Source organism: Lathamus discolor, chromosome 5, assembly GCF_037157495.1.
Source record: "Lathamus discolor isolate bLatDis1 chromosome 5, bLatDis1.hap1, whole genome shotgun sequence".
NCBI classification, from domain to species: Eukaryota; Metazoa; Chordata; class Aves; order Psittaciformes; family Psittacidae; genus Lathamus; species Lathamus discolor.
Window position 1 is genome coordinate 12155896 of NC_088888.1, and position 21063 is coordinate 12176958.

At 39.1% G+C, this 21063-nt stretch overlaps 1 protein-coding gene across 6 annotated transcripts in view; it reads left to right on the forward strand.

Moving 5' to 3' along the window:
- Positions 1-21063, forward strand: part of ENAH (ENAH actin regulator) — a 96923-nt gene that overhangs the window by 49044 nt on the left and 26816 nt on the right. For all 6 annotated transcript variants that reach the window (XM_065679775.1, XM_065679776.1, XM_065679777.1 and 3 more), the window contains exons 2-4: positions 279-444; positions 2485-2662; positions 14332-14416. In XM_065679775.1, the coding sequence (XP_065535847.1) occupies positions 279-444; positions 2485-2662; positions 14332-14416 (429 nt within the window). The remainder of the gene's footprint in view (positions 1-278; positions 445-2484; positions 2663-14331; positions 14417-21063) is intronic.

The following is a 21063-nucleotide window of genomic DNA, read 5'->3' on the forward strand; positions in this document are numbered from 1 at the left end:
GGAGAAGTGCAAAAAAAAATGAAAAGTAAATAACTTCTTGATCTCTTAAGTAATAGTTTGGCCTGTTTGTCTTGACCACAGCATTTCAGAATGAACACCGTTAAGCAAAATGACAAAGTTATGTATTTAGAAAGGTGTTATGTATTTAGAAAGGAGAGTGTTTCAGCAAGGAGCATTGCTTTAACATTTTGAGTTTAAAAAGCAAAAGCTAACCAAAAAGGTGATGATTTGCCATAAGTAATCTTATGTTCCACTCCAAAATGCTTGTATTTTAACAGTGAACAGAGTATCTGCCAAGCACGGGCTGCTGTAATGGTCTATGATGATGCCAATAAGAAATGGGTACCAGCTGGTGGATCAACTGGATTCAGCAGAGTTCATATATATCATCACACAGGCAACAACACATTCAGAGTCGTGGGCAGGAAGATTCAGGATCATCAGGTAAGCAGATCTCTGAAAATTTGGAATAGGAATCTTAAGCTATTTTGTGATTGCTTTTAACACTAAGAAGTGCATCTTGAGTAAAATTATGGGAACTGTAAATATTAAACAATTTTCTTTTAAACTGAAGTAGCAAAACTGTATTATGGCTTTTTCCCCAACAACTAAGCACTTTACATAACTCCAAGGCAAAAGTCCTTGTGCGCTCTTTTACCATTCTGTCCTACGGATAAATATAAAGGCTAGTGGTGTAGACAAGACATCTGATTTTTTGTTTAAGGTAAAGTGGCAACCTAAAATCTTTTCTTCTTCCCTGTTAACTGCAGTCTGTATACGTACCAGCAGTTCTCTGGTAGCTCCTTATGAAAAGTTGGATGCATGATACCTCATTTCTCCAGGTCATTTAATTCAAAAAACCTCTGACATTTGGTAGTGCTCATCATCTACCACTTCAAGAGATTGAGAAGGGAACTACAAGGATTACATCTAAATTTCCTTGATGAAGTTGTTAGATCTTGATTAAACGGCAAACTTAGCACTGTGTCTTGAAATATGCTTTGACTGGTGATAACTTGTGGTAGGGTCAAAAATCTAATCCTTTTGTTTCACTAAAGCTTCTAGATCTGTTTCCCTCTCTCCCAGCATTTAAAAACAATTCTTTTGGTCTGTCATGGTCATTTATCACAGACCTGAAGCATACACTGATCATCTGCTATGTAATTTGTTGTTTGTGCTGGTTTTGGCTGGGATGGAGTTAGTTTTCTTCATAGTAGCAAGTATGTGGCTATGTTTTGAACTGTGCTGAAAACTGTTAATAACACAGGATGTTTTAGTTACTGCTGAGCAGTGCTTACAGAGTCAAGGCCCTTTCTGCTCCTCACACCACCCTACCAGTGAGCAGGCTGGGAGTGCACAAGGAGTTGGCAGGAGACACAGCTGGGACAGCTGACCCCAACTGACCAAATGCATATTCCAGGCCATATGGCATCATGCACAGCATATGAAGTTGGGGGAAGAGGGAGGAGGAAGGGGAGAGATGTTCAGAGTGATGGCATTTGTCCTCCCAAGTAACCATTCTGTGTGATGGAGCCCTGCTGTCCTGGAGTGCCTGAACACATGCCTGCTGATGGGGAATGGTGAATGAATTCCTTGTTTTGCTTGTGTGCGTGGCTTCTGCATTACTTATTAAAAACCCTTTATCCCAACCCACGAGTTTTCTCACTTTACTCTTGATTCTCTCCCTCATCCCACTGGGGAAGAGTGAATGAGTGGCTGTGTGGTGCTTAGCTGCTGGCTGGGGTTAAACCGCAACATCATTAAACACTTATTTGAAGCAATAAATGGTCTCTGTGAATTCATCTGAGAAGAAACATGTTTTTTTCCTCCCATTATTCAGTGGAAAAAGGTTAGAGGATATAGTTATCCAAGTGCAATGGGATCCTCTTAGTGGATGGCTTGTAATAAATGGTTGTTCTTCTAGCTAGAATTTATCACCTTTTGTGTGAGCCATAAAGATCTTGCAAAATGATACCTTGTGATGCATAGTAGAAGTCCCCAGGAACTGCTGCTGACAGCACTGCAAGCTAAGGGGTGCAGCAGCTACAGAGAGAAGGTGATAACTTAGTTAAAAAAAATGGTTCAAACAAGTACTCTGTGAAGCTAATGTAGAAAATAAAAAGCTAATGCATTTCTGAGATCCAGATGCATATTCACATCAAGTACTCTGCTATTAAAAGCCATAACTGTTGATATTACTACATTGCTGTTATGAAACATCACTGCGTCTTTAGAAATGAGAATGCTTAAGCTACACAGTTGATAGAAAATATCTCATTAGTCCCCTTGTGTATTCTCATCACTGATTTCATGTGGCATTGGAATGAAAATTGAAATGGTTATGTGCTTCAGCATTGTGATTTTACAGATTATGGGTCTTGAATTAACCCACATGGTTAAGGAATAAAATCTGCATGAAGCTGAAACTTGTTGTGAAAAAGCAACTTTAAACATAAGTAACTTTTTATTTTTTAATGTTTCTAGGTGGTAATAAATTGTGCCATTCCGAAAGGGCTGAAGTACAATCAGGCTACACAGACCTTCCACCAGTGGCGTGATGCTAGGCAGGTGTATGGTCTGAATTTTGGCAGCAAAGAAGATGCCAATGTCTTCGCAAGTGCCATGATGCATGCCTTAGAAGTATTAAATTCACAGGAAGCTGGTAAGAGTCTCTGAGCTTTTTCTTTTTTTACAAGATTGTTCAAATGCAGATGGAAAGCATTCAAATATTTATGAAAATCAATAAGTTGTTTCTACTCATGATTCAGCCTCTAACCATTTTAATTATTTGGGAGTTTTGTCTACCTAGTTGATGCTTTGTAATAGTGAATCTCAACTTGACTGCCATCCATGTAAATGGGATTCCTAATGAGTAAATTGATCATCATATTATCTATTGCATAGAGAAAGCTGCTGGTTTTGCCTTTTATTTAAGGAAACAACACCAGCACTCCTGACCAAGAAGTACATACCTCTTAATCAAGGTACTTTTGGGGATTTCTAGAGGCATTCTTAATGTGTATTGGTATTTTTGCTTTTCATTGACCGCCAGTTTATTATAAACACTCTAGGGTTTTTTTTTCTCCAAATGTGGGAATTCAAGTTATCTTCTTTGGCAGTCCTTACCATACAAGAGTTTTCTAGCTTGGAGACCTTGGATCCAGGGGTAACATTCAGATGAACACATATAATCTAGACAACAGGTCTATCAATTTGGAGAACAGGGTGGCATAGAGTTTAAAACATTGGTGGAAACATTAGTGGCTTCAGTCTTCAGGTGGTATTTGTAATGTGTTCTAGATAGGCTGTACAGCAAATTGATCAGTGTAACCCTGAGACACATAGAGGGAGGTTTTATTTTAGAAGACTGAAAGAGACTTTAGTGTTCTTGTAACCAAATGAATTCTTTTGTCCTCATTAAACTTTAAAGATTGTCTGTGTAACAAGAGATAGTACTTCTGTGCCAGTTTTCTCTTGTGAAGAAAAGAGGCTGTAGATGACCTTACTAGGGCCGTCTCTCAGCAAAAAAGGGTGACTTTTCAAGTTGCTTCTCATTCTGACAGTTTTTTCAAGACTTAACATTTGAAACTCAGTGTTCTAGACCAAGGATGATATATTCTGCAGTGCTTATGCTGTTATGTAGCATATGAGGCCAAAGTAGAAAGGGTAGCTAGAGGTAAAGCTTTCTTTTTGCCAGCTAAAATAATCTAGCTGTGTATCCCATTCTCCTGCCTCTTGCTTGGATATCTTCTCTTCTAAATCCCTCAGTTCTCCTTTCCCTCAGGGTTACTCAATTGTAAAACAACTGCGTGTATATATGCATATATTTATTTTCCTCATTTAGTGTAACTCCTTCCCCTAACACTAACACTGAGCTACTAGAAGGCTGAAATGGTATAGACAGCCATGACAGTGCTCATTTTTTAATTAGTGTGTCTGTTTCTTCATTTCATGGATCACTGTGATTTGCCTAATGACTGGTTCTCTTGCTGCTTTATGCAAACTGTATGTGGACTAACGGCTACGTCGTTAGATTCTTCAGTAGTAGAAAATGTATTGAGCTAAGATGCAGCTTCAGTTTGTAAAGACTTGGATAAAACTAAAATAATTTTAGGGTTTTTTTTAACTGTAACTTTAGTTATACAAAACACCATTCAAGCAACTCAGTGCAAAGAACTCTTTTTCCTGTTGGCATCACTTCAGTAGTTTCTTCAGTGGTGAGGGAAGGGGAGCTGAGCTTTGCAATGAGTCCAAAAGTGATTGTACTTAGAATTCAGTCCTCTGCTCATCCCAAGTTGTGAATTCCTCCAAATCACTCTGCCAGTAGTCTCTTCACTGACCTCTGAAATGGCCCTTCAGTTTGAGTTTGCATCATTTGGTTTATTACCAATTAATCTCTAATGATTGTGGAGAGGTTTCATTTTCAGGTGAATTTGTGTGTGATTTGGTTATGACTAATACCATGTCCAGGTTGCTGGACACAGTGCTGTAGTCTGTCTGGCTTCTTCTTTGTGGCTTTGAGATGTAGGTCTGACAAGGACATGACATAAGTTGCATAATTATGTTTGATAGCAACTGCTGGTGACCCTCATGTTTCGTGAATGTAAGGTAGTCACTTTGTTTCTCCTTCTTGTGAAGCTAGAAGCGAATAGTGCGGCTAGAAACGAATCCTTGGTGATAATTTTTTTCCCCTAGCATCACTGATATAGCTGAATATTTATTTAGACAGTTCACTGACTTTGAGGCTCTGGTATTAGCTTTTCACTTCAGGAGATGGATTTCAACACCCCCAATTATCCTTTTTTGAGGTGGTGTTGGGGGCTTATATGTTATGAAAGGAATTTGTGCTAATACATGAAGATCAATATGTTACATATTGATAGTTTTGTTTCTTCCAGTTTATCCACTAGACTCTTAAACATTTCTAACACATTTAGTCCTAGTTGGTATTCTGCTGATACTGCTTCAAAAATCTGTACCTGAAGAGAACAACTTGTCTCTAATAATTTATGTGAATTGCTGTGTTTCCTACTGTATCTAAAACAGCGTATAGAATCTCCAGCTCAGAATAAAGAAAACCTATATGGATGACTTCCCTTTACTCTAGAATTGCTTACAATTAAAGTTTGGCTCTTGCAGTGTCCTTATTTTCTGCTCTGTTTTCTCTTTTTTGGCAATTTCTTTTATTAGCTTGGTTATTTTACGTTATATTTTATTCATAAAAGGCAAGCAGCTTTAATGTTAGCTGAGCATAACTGCTCAGAAATTCATAAAGCTGCAGATGAATTTGAAGCTCTGTGCAATGGTTCACAGAAATCTAAATGACTTCTGAGGAATATTATTTTGTGAGCATCCTTTCGGTTTGCAAGTCAGCTGTTCCTTACAGCTCTCTTGCCCTTTTTTTGTTATATATAAAATGATATGGGGTCCTGCTCTTGCATGTATTTGAACAATGCCATTGATCTTTGGTGGCAGTTGGCACCCTCAGCTGTTCTGCTGGCTCCTGTGTGTCTTGAGGTTGTTTAATTTAGGATCTCCCTCTAGTGGATCTGCAGAGCAGAGGCGAAGCCACTGGGTGCCTGTCCCACTGAGCGCCCAGCGGTGGCTGTTTTGTCCTTCTGCTGAGTGCAGAATGCGTGGTAAAAGGCTTTAGTGCAACTGGCAATTTTCTTATTGAAACCCAATACAGGTTTGTCTCAAAGGGCTCTGAAGGAATGGCTGCCTTGATAGTGAAACTGTTTGAAATACTGTATACCTAGTTATTTATCCTCTCATAGAATCACAGAATGGTTTGGATTGGAAGGGACTGCTTTGAACACTGCCAGGGATGGGGCTGCCACAGCTTCTCTGGGCACCCTGTGCCCACGCCTCAGCCCCCTCACAGGCAAGAATTTCTTCCTAATGTCTAACGTAAATCTCCTCTCTGTCAGGTTAAAGTCATTTCCCCTTATCCTGTCACTACAGGCCCTTGTAAAAAGCCCCTCTCCAGCTTTCTTGTCAGCCCCTTCAGGCTCTGGAAGCTGCTCTAAGATCTCCCCAGAGCCTTCTCTTCTCCAGTCTGAACAAGCCCGACTGACTGTCCCTAATTTCTCTTATGCTTGAGTTCTGTTTATTGAAATAAATGTAAAAGTCAAAGTGTTTTCACTCTGTTCTGGTTTGAGTGATTGCCTTAGCTAGTAGATCTTCATCCAGACCCTATTTTCCTGCTGGCTGGTCAAGCAGATTGTAGGCCATCTGCAAATCCAGAAGAGAAAGACAACGCAGGATTACACTTTCTCCTGGAATTTTAAGGTAGATTACTAATGCTACAAGTTCCTCCCCAATATTGTTTAAGAGATACATTACAAATGAACCAAAATTTGTTTCTGGGGAAAGCTTGGAAGACTTACTCATTGCATTAAGTAATTGTCTGAGGTGGTCAAAAGTTACACCTTCATCAAATTACAAGTATGTGTCATCGTTTTAAGAGGTCACTTGAAGAGGATTTCTAGCTTTGAGGATGTGTGCAGCATGGTCAGATATTCAGTAACCAGTTTTAGTGGTCTAGAGTAAGGATGACTGCTTTCTGCAAAGGTTTTGCATTGCAGTACAGAGAAAATTTTCACGTCTGCATCAAGTAGAGCTCAATGTTGTAATCAAAGTGATTCTGGAATGAGGGAAAAACCTCAATGAAAGGAAAGTGGCTGAGAAAACTCTCTGATGTGTGAGGAAATTGATTATTCCTTTGAAGGAATAAGGGCAAGTAAGGGAAGTGTGCGCTGGGAGGTGGGGGGAACTAAGGGGCATCATACTCTGTTTTGCTGCAGAAAGTACCTTCTAGTTCAGCTGGAATTAGGAGTGTTTTGTGTGGCATGTGTCTTCAGTCTCAGGAAAGCCTTGCTAAGAGAATAAGAAACTAAGTATGAGATTTATATAGGTGTAATTTGCATTTGAGGAGGTTCTTTGGGTTGTTCTTTGTGGAAGACGAAAGCAGCAAAGAAAAAACAAAGGATGTCATGCAGCTGTAAATAAGCCTATTCTCATTGTTTCCAGTAGAATTACATATATGTAAAATTCCTGATTATATTTGTAGTGATCTTTAACAGTTATATATTAGTTCTTGACAAGATTTTGGGCATTCTGGATATAAAGGCAATGACAGAAATGGCTTCAGCAAAGCTGTTCTAATATTGCCTTAGATGGCATGTTAATTCATAGGAAAATGGGGAAGAGGAAAAAGAAAGAGAGGTTTTGTTAGTCTAATCTTGGAAAAAAAACCCTTGAGGTTAGAGTGCTTTGAAATCATTACTAAACCTAGAAGTTACATTGTCCAGTTATAAAATAATCAAACCTTTATGGGGAAAAGATGCTTGTTTTTTTCACAGCTGTATATTAATGTGTGGTCCTTTCTCTTACAGCAAAGATAGTTCATTAAATCCTTGCTGGGAGGGGAATGCAGTTACTCCTATCATAGATTGAATAATTTAGTATCTTTGGGAAATGCAAACTGAAACAAAAATTGGGGTTGCCTAATTGGAGTATATGTAGATGTTAAAGAAGAATGGAAAGAGAAATGTGTATGCAGGTCTGAAGGGGATCTCGGACAGTTCTCCTCATACTGTTTTGGTTCACATCATGCTAAGGCTTGTTCTGAGGGGAAAAGTTATTCTACTGAAATGAAGTAATTATGCTATACCTATACTTTTGGCAGGCCTCTGGAGCAGGCTGTCAGCATTCCCTGTCAGAATGGGAGTAACATGATGTGGTCAGAAATTGGATAATAATCTCTATTTTTGCTAGCAAGCTTTTTCTTTGCCTTTTAAATCAAAGAATCATAGAATCATAGAGTAGTTAGGGTTGGAAAGGACCTCAAGATCATCTAGTTCCAACCTCCCTGCCATGGGCAGGGACACCTCTCACTAAACCATCCCACACAAGGCTTCATCCAGCCTGGCCTTGAACACTGCCAGGGATGGAGCACTCACAACCTTCCTGGGCAACCGATCCCAGTGTCTCATCACCCTAACAGTAAAGAACTTCCTCCTTATATCCAATCTAAACTTCCCCTGTTTAAGTTTTAACCCGTTACCCCATGTCCTATCATTACAGTCCCTGATGAAGAGTCCCTCCCCAGCATCCCTATAGGCCCCCTTCAGATACGGGAAGGCTGCTATGAGGTCCCCACGCAGCCTTCCCTTCTCCAGGCTGAACAGCCCCAACTTCCTCAGCCTGTCTTCATACGGGAGGTGCTCCAGTCCCCTGATCATCCTCGTGGCCCTCCTCTGGACTTGTTCCAGCAGTTCCATGTCCTTTTTATGCTGAGGACACCAGAACTGCACACAATGCTCCAAGTGAGGTCTCACGAGAGCAGAGTAGAGGGGCAGGATCACCTCCTTCGACCTGCTGGTCACGCTCCTCTTGATGTAGCCCAGGATACGGTTGGCTTTCTGGGCTGCAAGCACACACTGCCAGCTCATGTTCATTTTCTCATCGACCAGCACCCCCAAGTCCTTCTCCGCAGGGCTGCTCTGAATCTCTTCTTTGCCCAGTCTGTAGCTGTGTGTGGGATTGCTCCGACCCAGGGGTAGGACCTTGCACTTGTCGTGGTTGAACTTCATAAGGTTGGCATCAGCCCACCTCACAAGTGTGTCAACGTCCCTCATGATTAAAGAAATCACCTAATTTCGGTTAACTAATCCTGATGTGTATGACAAAATAATGACCTATAAGAAGTTTTAACTATTTATTGAACAAAATTCTTCCATTACATTTTAATTACACATAAGATTATTGAAAGCATCATCAGTGTTAGTTGTGGTATTTGGAAGTGAAGGGAGAGATTGCTAAATTTTCAGAGTTATACTCGCTTTTAATGGCTGCTTGTGTGGTTCTTCAGAATTAGCGATGTTCTGTCAGGTGAAAGCGTTAAAGTTTGGGTGGGCAACCCAAAGAATTTCATTAAAATTTGGTAGTTGGTCTTAACCACATGGCAAACTTCTTCTATGTAGAAGTACATTCGCTTTGTGGATATTGTTTAATAAGCATTGGGGAATGTTAATACATTTTTCTTCTGAGGGTTCATGTTGTTGTCTTAAAAGTATCAGTAGCTGTAGCTGTATTAAATCTGCTGCCTTTTGGGAACAGGTTGGTGGTGTGAAATTGTGAACATAATTGTGAAAACACAGCTTTGTTAGGCTCAGTTCTGTAGTATTATGTATATGCAAGCAGTGACCATCACCATCTATAAAATTGCTACTGAAAGAAATTTTGGCAGAATTGGAGAAGAAAAAGTAATAAATATCCTGCAGTAGATGGTATTGATACAATTAACTTGTCATACTTGCTACTCTAAGATTGTGATGTTGTAGTTTTCATTGAACAGCTGTAGTAGTCTACTGCTGAAGCTTTGTCTCTGTCTCCGCCTGCATAAAAGGATAGTGGAGGGAAAAGCCACAGCCTTGCTTGAGATCACTCAGCAAGTTTGTGCTGAGCCAAGCTACCACCCAGGTTATCAACACTGTTTCCAAGGCTCTGCTGGCGTTGGTAGGAGGCTGTGCTGGCATTGATAGGAGGCTTAGCTCTACTTCCATTCAAATGTATCTTAACGAATATATTTGTTATTCTTTTCCGTTTTTATTACCTTCATCAGGTAACAAAAGTGCTTGTGAAGTGGAAAGCATTTACTTTCAGCGTAGAATATGCAACATAGTTATACCACTTGGCTAAAATAAATGAAAGGGATGAGTAAATTAGCTCAGCTGAAGGGATTTGGAAGACAGTAGCTATCTATGATGGAAGTGAGTATTTGAAGGGAAGTCTTAGCTGGAAGATGATTCATCTGAATAGAAGTACTGGGGAATAGCTTTATCACTTGTTAATGCCCTGGCTTTTGACCATTCTGGTCTTGCATATCAGTGTATAACAGAAATCCAGGTCTTGAGGAGTGGTGACTTTTTGCTTCTGCAGAAGGCTGTTTAATGAGTCTCCTCAGACTTTGTTCTGTCATAACCTAGAGCAGGACAGGATCTGAGCGGGAGAAGGAACCAGAGAAAAGCAAGAGGTTACTTCACCGTAGTAATTTTTCTTATTACTTCCTAGCATAAATCTCTGAAAAATCCTGCTTTCCATTCATTCAGAAAACATTTAAGCATTTACTAAAACACCTTTTTTAAAAAAATTATTGTATCCTATAACATAAATACATCTTTTTTGCTGTGGTTTTGAACTCTTGCTTGGGGTACATTGTTTGCTTAGTAGGTGTACTCAAACCGTCCTCAATGAAAATCATTTTAAAGATTATAATTAGTCAGTACACTTATCTTTATACCCATTTTTATGTGCCTATATAAATTAACTTGCCATCTGCTTTCAGTCAATTCTTCCTTTGAATAGTCAGTCATACTTTGATTTGAATATCAAACTGTGTAATTGGAATGTTGCTTAGTTTTGGCGCTGGCATACTGAGAAATGAAAGAGTGGGAATTCTTAATTACTGCATTGTTTCTATAAACTGTTTCTCTGGGGGATGAATGGAGATCTTCACCTCAAACTAAAGTTCTCGTGTGACAGTTGATCACCTTTTTCTAAAGGCAGTAGATTTTGTTTTCTGATGCTGTACTCTGAGCAGACAGTGATTGCGGGGGGGGGTGGGGGGTGGGTGTTTATTTTGTCCTTGAACCATAAGGCATGTGCAGTTCTGAGGGAGATGATCTGATTACCAGCAGTCCCCCCAAAAAACTTTTCCTTACATTACCAGCTCCCAAGCAAGCCTGTCCAGCCAAATTAAGATACAGGTTGTTGCTCATTGTGCGACCTGTAGTACCTGTATTGTTCCAATCCTAAACAGTTGATACTCAGGGGTTTTCAGGGCTGTTACTTCATAGGAATGTGATGTCTTCAGTATCAGCCAGGTGCTAGCATAAGGCAGCTGACATGAAAAGAAGTGGGGTTGTAGAGTTTGGTGTGAAACTGCAAAGCAGGTAATGTAATTGAAAGATGGAAGGAGCTGATGAACCAAAAGGCATCAAGGGAGGAGAAGCTGTCTTTCCATCTCCAACTTCCTAATAATACTTTTATAGGTTTGTACAACTGGAATTAATTCAGCTCTTGAATGGAGATACAAAGGTAAGAACTCAATTGGAGGTGAAAATGAAGTTACTGAGTTTGATAAACTACAACTCTGGTTGTGGTTTAAAAAGGTGATGCTGGGGATGCTTAATATGGTTCAAGCAACCCCCAGCAGTCTGATGTCATTCTCTGAGCTGTGCCAGCATAGCTGTCTGTGTGACTGTGTGAAGAGCCAGAACCGGTTCTGATTTAGCTGGTGAAAACACTTCCTGCAGATTTTTTCTGTGGGATTTTTAATGCCTTGATTTCCAGCCATCTCTCACTAACAGTTGCCTGAACTGTCGTAGAGGAAGGATGATGCAAAGGTGAGAATAAGCTGAAAAGCAGAAAGCATTGAAACTGGAATGGCTGCTGAACAAATTAGTATGAAATTATATCCTCTGTCTGTCAGTATGTGCTGCGGAGTGCACCATCTGTGCTTTCTTTAGAAAAAAAAAGATGTTAGGTTTTCCTTGAAACTCAGAATGAATAGACCATTCAGCCTCATCTCCTACTTGGCTTATACTGGTCTCTGAAGATAAAGTGATCCTGTAGGAGGATCAGACTTTTTTTCCAGGCAGTATCTGTGAATATTTCTCTTGGGGATTCAGTGAATATTTCTCTTGGGGGCTGATGTTTCTGAAGTATCTTGAAGTGTTCAAAAGCCTCAGAGCTTTTTTATTAGCTACCTCTTCTTATTTATTATACCATCTGTTCCACTAGCCAGACAGTTGTATTTTAGCAATGAAGTGGTGGTCCTGGCTTGCTGTAATATATATTATAAGATAAAACATACTTTTCCACCTGGTGTGTACCTTTAACTTGCCAATGTCTGTTAACATGCTGCTTAGAATCTATGCTTGCAGAGAGGAATTTGTCAGAGAACACGCCAAATTACTTGGTAGCTGATTTTTTTCCTTCTTGAAAGCCTTTGATATGCTCAGGTTGCATTTCCTTATGGCAAAAATACATGAGAAATACTCAAAAGCACCATGTTAATTGTTAGCAGGTGACTCTGTTCAGCTCTTTTGCACGTATAGCTATAAAAAAAGCACATATCTCACTGGAGTAGGTTGGCCAGATTATGCTAGCTTGGCTTGTGTCTGTTGTGTTCCACAGACACATGATTTTCTGACATACAGTGCTCTAGAATGAATCTTGAGGCTACAGGAGCAAGTTTTCTGATAGGTAGGCTCACTGGAATAGCCAGTGCAAATAAAGCTTGATGGTTGGTTTCTGGTGGAGCTATCAAAAGAAAGAGTTGGATGGATACCGGTAGAAAGGTTGCAGAGTGGTGGTCCACACTCAGCTACAGCAGCGTGATAATAATGCCTTCTTCAAAAAAAACCCTGTTAAACTCTTAAAGATTAAATGTGTGGAAGTTTGATGTTTTCATTTCTGCGGTATTTTCAGTACCAAATAGTTCCAATTGGTAAATGGTTATAGTATCACTGTTTATTTTTGTTCTTTTGTTTCATACAGCAGATCTGAGGGAAGGGAGGATATTAGACGTGGCAAGCGGTAGTGGTATATCGCACCTTTAAGCAGCAGCACAGCTGCTGCTGGGTTGCATCTACTCCTGAAAGTCCATGAAAGGCTGCAGCATGGTGCAGACAGCAAATAGCCCAGCTGCCTGGGAGCTGCAGTCATGGCTTAGTGGGCATAAAAGCCTTCCACCTGTCATGCAGGAGATATGACAGAGGAGGATGTGAGACTGTGCAAGTTTTAAAGCAGAAGTGATTTCCAGATGAGCAATATGACAGATGTTTCTGCTTACTGGTAAATTAATGATTATCAATGCAGTTAAACCTTTTGCATTAAAAATAATTTAGATTTATATCTGTGGGTATCTCTTGGAGGTACTCCGAGCAAAAGTAGTCCATCTGGGGCAACATCATGTACTTAAGTATGAGGACCTAATGCCTGGTGAAAAGACTGTGTAAGGAATACGTACAAACCCTGTAGTACACTTTCTGCTTTTTATCTTCTTCTAGAAGTAAGTTCTTAGATTACTTTTAACCTGTAGGGTGCAGTAGATAGTGTACACCTCTTTAATTTTCAGCATTCATTGTCTTCATGGCCACAGTGGTCATACTATGCTGTTCTGAGTAAATGTTTTTGTATAGCCTTTAAACAGGGCTACTTGTTTGCTGAGTCTGAGGCAGATCGCCTGTCCTTGATGTCGGAGTATATCACACATGGTCCCTTCATGGTTTTTGATGACTTTAACAAGTTCAGATGGCAAAAAAATTTTATAGTTTGATATTTGGGATGGAGGGGATCTCATTTCAACTCCATCACTCTGAGCAGTTTGGTGGAATCTCAGCAAGAAATTACTTGATACATTTTTGTTGGTTTTAATTCTGCTTGCTTATAAATTCCATAATCTTCAGTGTAGCTATAGTCTAAATATTAATATTCTGGTTTACTGCCCATTTTTACAGAAACCATTCATGGTCTAATGTATTCCATTCCACACTTTTTCATCCTTCAAAATAGTTCTGTGCTGTAAATGCATTTGTGAGGAAAATGGAAAAGCCTCTTTGCTTTTAGATGATCTAGCATATATAATTTTTGAAAGATGTATGATTGAGAATTGCTCATCAGTAAAAGTCAAAGGTGAATTTGCATGTCCTTCTCTCTAGCATTTCTTGTGCTTTTTAGAACGCACAGTTTGTTACATTCATGTTATGCCTCTGTTCCTTCAAACACAATACTTACCTATACAAAAAAGAAGGTATTTGATCCAAGTAGACAAGCTAAAATCTGAGTAAAGGTGTGACCTGTAGAAACATACTTTATCTAAGCTTCTGATGTTTTTTCTCCTGTTCTTCTTTTCTTATTTTTACTATTCCTTCCCTATTTCCAGTGTTCTATTTAGGTGAGTGTGTTTATTTTTTGAGCCTTTTCTGTTTCTCCAAGAGTACTTGTTCATTGTTTCAAGAAAATCTCAGCCTTTGGGTGCTTTTCAAAGCTTTTGTCAAGTTCCATCATATATAAAGTTTATTTTGCATTTCTGTGAAACCTTTCCATCTGTGTGAAATAAATCCATTCTGCAAATATATAAGGTAACATTTGTTGCAGTTTTTAGTTGCTGTATTATGTTGTTGAGCTTGTTTGGCTTAAAAAGCAGAAGTAAACAGTTCTTATAATGTCATGTGGTGGCTGGCCTTTTTCCTTGATTTTTGTGCCTTTTTGCATACTGAAGGTTCAAGTCATTAATTTCTGGTCTGTCTTGACTTTTAGGTCCTACATTGCCTCGACAGAATTCACAGCTTCCCTCTCAAGTACAAAATGGTCCATCACAAGAAGAATTGGAAATCCAGAGGAGGTATGGTATTATATGTGAACAGCTGTTCAATTAAAGAATGTGCTAACTCCTCACTGATGATGAGAAATAAATGTCAAGGACTTGCAATTGCTTCCTTGCATTAGGGCAGTGTTTTTATGCATGCAGTTTTCAGCAGTGCAGCTTTCCTATGTAAAAGCTTCGACTAGATCCCCTGTTTGTGTTCTCTACCCATCCAAACAATTCAGTTGCTGTTGGCCTGTAATGAAAGAGCTGAAGATCATATGGGAAGCCTTGGAAGATTTCACTGCTGTCCTTTTCAACCAGGCTAATTAATTTTTCAGTGCCTGTTGTGCCTTCAGTTTTTGACACATGCTTATAAAGAAGAAAGCAGCAAGCATGGATGGAAGTTTTTAACCTTTAGAAGTAGAGAATTAAATCATCATGGAGAATGACAGTTTTTCTTCCTGAATGTGGATGCACTAGATCAAACATTGCATTGGAAAGCTTGTTTGTCTTTATGCTATATTAGTTCTTTAGCAAAGAAGTCTTATTTTTTGCTTTTAGTGTATGAATTTATGTAACCTTTTACTAGTTTAATTTTCAGCTGTAGCAACAGTGGTTGTATCTGTGCTGCCCTCAGGGAGCAGACCATGTTCCCCCAACTAGTTGGCATTCCTCCCAGCTAAGCTGTTCCCTTCAGTGTGAAGCCACTGTATCCTGTCCCATACTCTGTGGGGTATCTTTCAGACCCATAACATACAGGGGTTTTATCAGCTCCTTTTAATAGTTGCTATGTATTAGTCATGTGCCCAAGTCCTGGGAACAGCTTTTTTTAGTTGCCATAGAATCATAGAATAGTTAGGGTTGGAAAGGACCTTAAGATCATCTAGTTCCAACACCCCTGCAATGGGCAGGGACATTCCCACTTTTGTTGCATGGCAGTGTGGGTTAGTGCTATGAGGGTCTGGTATATGAGACGGCAAAGACTTCTAGGATAGTGCTGTGAGACAGGGTTAGTGAAAACAGCAAGTCCTCGGGCTGTCTCAAGCATACTGCCTGTGGTGCAATCCTGGATTATTTTACCATCAAAATACTCCCAGGAGATTAGCTGTTCCCTTCCAGAAGGGATGCTGGGAGCGATTTAGGTCACATGCAGTACAGATGCAGGGAACAGGATCCTTGAATAAATAGGAGGTGGTCCAGATTGATGGTGTAAATGCATTTCATAGATTTCAGTGGTAACTGGGAAAAATACATTACCATGTTGGTCTAAATGGCACTGAAATGTTGCCTATTTTGATACTTTGCATTTAGTTTGTTTATGTAAAGGTGAGCAGAAACAGATAGGTAATTGGGGAATAATTCCTAGTATAGATTTGATAAACTAGCCATAGGCATTGAACAAAGTTTTGACATCAAAATAGGTCATACTTGTCTGTCTCTTTTCTGCAGTATGTTCTTAAATCTGAGTAGGGGTCGCTTTATCTGAAAGTTGCCTTGTTTAAAAACAAACAGCAAGAAGCTCATTACAAAGCTGTCTGTTTGATGTGTTTACGTGCAAGTCTGCTGTCATGTTAAAGGTCTTTTATGTCACTTCTTTAGACAGGCTTTTAAAAAGCTTTTTTCTTTTGATATGCTTTTCTGTTCTACAGTAGTGGCTTTTTAATATTTTTATTTCCCGTCTGTTCCTGTAGAAGGCTGTATTAATTGACATTTATAATGCTGAATACTTCTCAACAGTGTTTCAGAGGAAAGTATTTTAGATAGACATTTCTTCAGCAGAAAATGCTGCCACATATTAAGAGCTCTGCAAGTCTCAAGTTTTTGCGTGTGAAGGACATATTATCAGATGGCATTCTTACGGCTTCACTTCCTTGTTTCATCAGTGTGCTCTACTTGTTTCCATCTAATACAGTGTCCTCACTGAAATATGGTCTTGGTTCTGATTTGATTTTCCCCTAAAGATGGATCGACAACTGGAATGAGTGTTTACTCATGTTGCTAGCCCAGTTGTCTGTGGAAAGCCTATTGCTGTTGTGTCATTAAGCCTAAGAAGAACACGTAATTTTGTTAAAACGTTTCACAAATGCTTCTCTGGTCTCTTTACTGCTGTAACTGTATGGTTGTAATAGAGTTCAGTTAACTCGAAGCTGGAACTTCTCTTCGGTAGTAGCTGTCTTTCAGCTTTCAGACAGTAATAACAATAGTCTTACTACCATAATGTAGAGAGTAGTAAACAGTTGGGAAGAAAAGGTTTAGGTATATATTACTTTTAACGTGTTTAGAAGTGACATTTCCATTCTCAGTAAAGGGTAAAGGCAGCGTGGGCAGAACTGAATGCTGTGGGGAGCGGTAGGACTACAGGGAATGCAAGAGAAGGGAATAAATGTTACTGTGTAGGAAGGAACATGGGATTTGTGATGGATCAGTAGAAAGGCAGGCTTTGCTAAGTCTATTGCTCATGAAATGTCTGTAAGATCAGGTTTTTCTTAAGATGTGGCTTGAATAATAGTTGTCTTCAAGTGCTGGTCTCATCTCTCCCCTTAAGTGTACCTGGATTCTGTAGTGTCTGACTGACTCCCATGTCAAGTTCGGGAAGACATTTTCTGGAATTATTCTAAGTCTGATAACAAAAATCTGCTCACATAAAAAGTTACAGTTGGAAAAGAAGCCTGTGGGGGTCATCTAGTCCAACTCTCTGCTCAGAGCAGGGTGGATTTCAAAGTTAAATTATGTGGCTTGTAGCTTCAGGGTTTTCCTAGGCACAAATAGAAACATTTCCTCAGAAATGTTTTGCTCAAGGAATAATGGGTGAAGAATGGCATATTAAAGAGAGCTCTTCAACTGATCCGACGTTTTCCTTCACTTTTATAACTGGTGTTCAGGAATCTTGGGGAAATTGGGAACTAAAGAACTAAATTAGGTCATAGCCGACAAAAATCTGTTCTTTTGGTCCAGAGATTTTTCTTTAGTTTAGAAAGGGTTTAGATATTTTGATAGTGCTAAAGCACCGATATTACTGTGTTTATTTTGCTGCAGAGCTTGTTACTTGAATATTTGCATTGTTTTCTGTGCAGTGAAACAATCTGTAAAGCCACTAGGACCAGATGTGTGATCTTAAACACTGAGGTTTTTATAGGGCCAAGATCATACATAGGTGCTAATTGAAATAATGTTGTTTGGTGAATTGATAACTTTGTTACTGTCTTCTAATAAAACTTAACATGCATGGAGTATGCTTTCCCTCTCAGGGAGTATTTGGAGATAACTGTGATTTTCCTTAGCTTGCACATATTTTAAGTGCAGTAATAACAAGCTTTAAAACACTCCAGCCCCCAGTTTCAGTCCTCAGAAAATGAAGGGAAATTTTGTTATATGGGTTATTTTTCATCTTGTCACAGTGGTGTTCAGGCAGTGTTTACAAATTCCACTGATCTGTTTGATAATGAGCCAACTTCAGTTGACATATATGTATTTGTTAATAACTTGAGTTACTTAATGTCAAATACCATTTTAAAATATAAGATTAGTTCATGGCATGCCTGTGTGTGCTACTCGTGCATGTAAATTTACCTTCCAGGCGTGATAAATATATTGTCAGGAATATGAGTCACTGGGTTGGTATCTAATACGACACTTGGGAATTTAATGAGTTAATGGTTATAAATAACTTCAAAATCATCACTGCTTCATAAATAAAGAGATCAAGAACACCAGAAACAGAGAAAGCCCGTAGATTGTAAGGATAATGAAGGTATACAAGCCGCCTGCTGTCCTTCAGGGGCGCAATGGACCAAAACTTGACCGACTTCTGTCGTAAGTGCTCCAAAATGTTAGAAGTTCACAAAATGCAACAGTGGAGTATTAGTGGGGTTTGTAGTCATTAAATGCTTTAAGGTTGCCTGCAGTTTTAGTTTATTTCATGGATTGGCATGATACTGTTAGAGAAAACTTGGTGTGTGATGCTAGAAAGTAGTATTGATATGGTGTGGGTTTTGTAACATCTTTTGGAAAGTTTCTTATTTGTAGATAGTGCAAGTTCAGAGGCTGACACGGGTTGCAATTTCTTATTTACTGATAGACTTAAAGGAATGCTTTTTATTTTACGGATTAAAAGTATTCTGAGATTTTGCTAAGCGTAATTTTTAATTACAGTAAAAGAATTCCCCCCCCCCCCATAAATCATTTATTACATCTATAATTCCTGTACTCTTTTTGAAATGTGCAGAAATACTGAAAGAGAAAACCCTGCATCCCCCAGTTCAATGGCAATGTAACGATAATAACTTTAAGGAAGGAAAGTTTGCCTGTCACTTTCTAGCCCTGGTAGCCTGGTTTCTACCGATTTCCCACAACCCATGACCTTTCCCTAGCACTGTTGATGTACTGTTTTCTTTGCTTTTGAAATTGTGCCATTTATCCAACAGCTCATTTAGAGGAAGTGGGCTTTCTTTAAAGGCATATGGATTGATTACATTATAACTAAACAAACAGTTCTAATCTGAGATAGGCATCTGAATATGATACAATAGTTGGCTTTTTGGTTTAGTGTATCGGAGTGGTCTGTAGAATACTGTCATATGATTGTATTGTGTGCTGTGCACGTTACAAAATGGGCGTAAACCAGAGACTTGGTTTAGATGGAATCAAAGGAGGATTTAGTGCCTAAGCTAAGGGTTTCCAGCAGCTCAGTCTTTCAAGTTTAGTTGGTAGTTCAGTGACTTTTAGTTAATTTTCAAGTTGGGCTGGCTGAGGTACTTTCATGGGACACCCTGCAGCCGTTTGGATCTTTCCAGCCTCTGGATTGCATACTAGGATGGGAGACAGAGGGAGACAAAAGCAGAAAGACCCATCAGTCAGTATGGTGAATCTCATCCTAAAGACTATTTCTCCTTGCCCTCAAAGTTTCTGGAAAACGGACTTCTAGTATAATATCTTTTTTTAGTGCCTCTCATTTTCTTTCCATTCACAGTTTCTTCCGATTCACAGAAAAGTTTTCCTTAGTGCTGTCAAGTCTACCTCTCAGAGACTTAATAACTGGCTTTATGGAGAAGTAATGGCTGCTGTCTGGTTAAGGTAGTGAATAGACGTAGATGTTGGGTACCATTGACATGTTTAGCCGGCTGAGAAAGAGCACTCTTTCATTAAGCAGTCTTCTGACTACATTGACAAAATTGCTCTGAAATCCTACCCCTTATGCAAAATTCTCAGTTCTGTAGGGTTTTTTCTGTTTAATGCAAATCATGGTATTAGGATTAAAAACTGTTGCATTTTTTTGCATAGTTTTAGTTATTCTGGTTCACTGTTGTGAGTTCTGGCCTGACCATACTCACTCAGATATACCACTGAGAGGGAACTGCCAGTGAAAGTAAATTTTTCTACTACTGAGATTCTTGGGGTTTTCTAAACCTTTATGTGCACAGATAACTTCCTGCAGTCTGGCTTCTGCCAGAAAAATTCAAGTGCTCTGTTCAGTTTATATAATATATTGAAAGATCAAGGTGAGGAAAACTAGGCTTGATGAGGTTTGATCAAAGAGTATTAATAGATCCCTTTGTCTGTTAGACTTCTTAGATCTAATAACTTCTAGGTTTATAGTTACCTCTTCATGTCTTCATTGTGTGGCTGGTTACAAGTTTTTGCTTGACTGATAAAACCTAGTTCTTAATTTTCTTATTTCCAACTAATGCATTTTGAGCTTATAACATAGAGGCTTATTGCTAGACCTTAAATCCCTTTTGATCAAGGAAATGAAAGCCTGTTAGCTTGACTTTGGTAATGTGAAAAGCTTTAGAACTACTTTTGAAGAAAAGAATAATTTGCAAAAGCAGAAAGGCTGCTCATGAGGTGTTCCTTTGGCTTCAGTATTGCAGCTGACAGATACCAAGAAGGAATTTCCTAGTTAGGGTGGAAGAGAGGAGGATCACTGTGGAAGTGTGGGGAGCATAAGAACAGGCAGTTCTCATTGGGATTGGGAGCAGTCAAATTTTATTTGGTGTTTCATTGACCAAAGCAATTCCTTGCTGCTGATGTGAGTTGAGATACATGAGTACAAAGGAGAACAGGAGGAGTTGGGTGATGTTGCAGATTTTCTTGATAAAAAGGAATGAGAAATAATATATAACAAGTGTCCTGGTTTTAGACATTTCTCAGGGAAAAAACTGTTAACCTGTAGACCATATACTAGTTTTCAGGATGTCTTAATACTAGCATATGAGGAAAATCAAATTGACAGTGGATGTGTCACACGCAGTGGTGATCTGTCAGTCGGGGGAAAGCTTTTTGAACATTGGAAATAGCTATAATGACCTTGAGATTTGCTTAGTGTTTCAAAATCATCATAAAGTGCTCAGTTAAATGCCTTCATAATTTTGCATTCAATCGGGTGTAAACTGTTCTTTGATATATTCCATTTTAAAGACATAATTTGAAACTGTCTCACCTTTCACTACTGTTTAAAGAACTAGAGGTCCACCGCTGTTGAAACTGCAATTGTCAGTTCCAGAGCATATGCATAAACTCACTTGCCTTTGAACAGTCAAACTTTGCAGATCATCTAAGTATCTTTTTCTTGCTCATTTTATCAAGCTGACTGCCTCTTGTCCGGGTTTCTCTGAAACAGTGTGCAGTATGTTCAGGTAGAAGCTGTCTGGACTGTCTAGCACTTAAAAAACAAAGCTAACTTG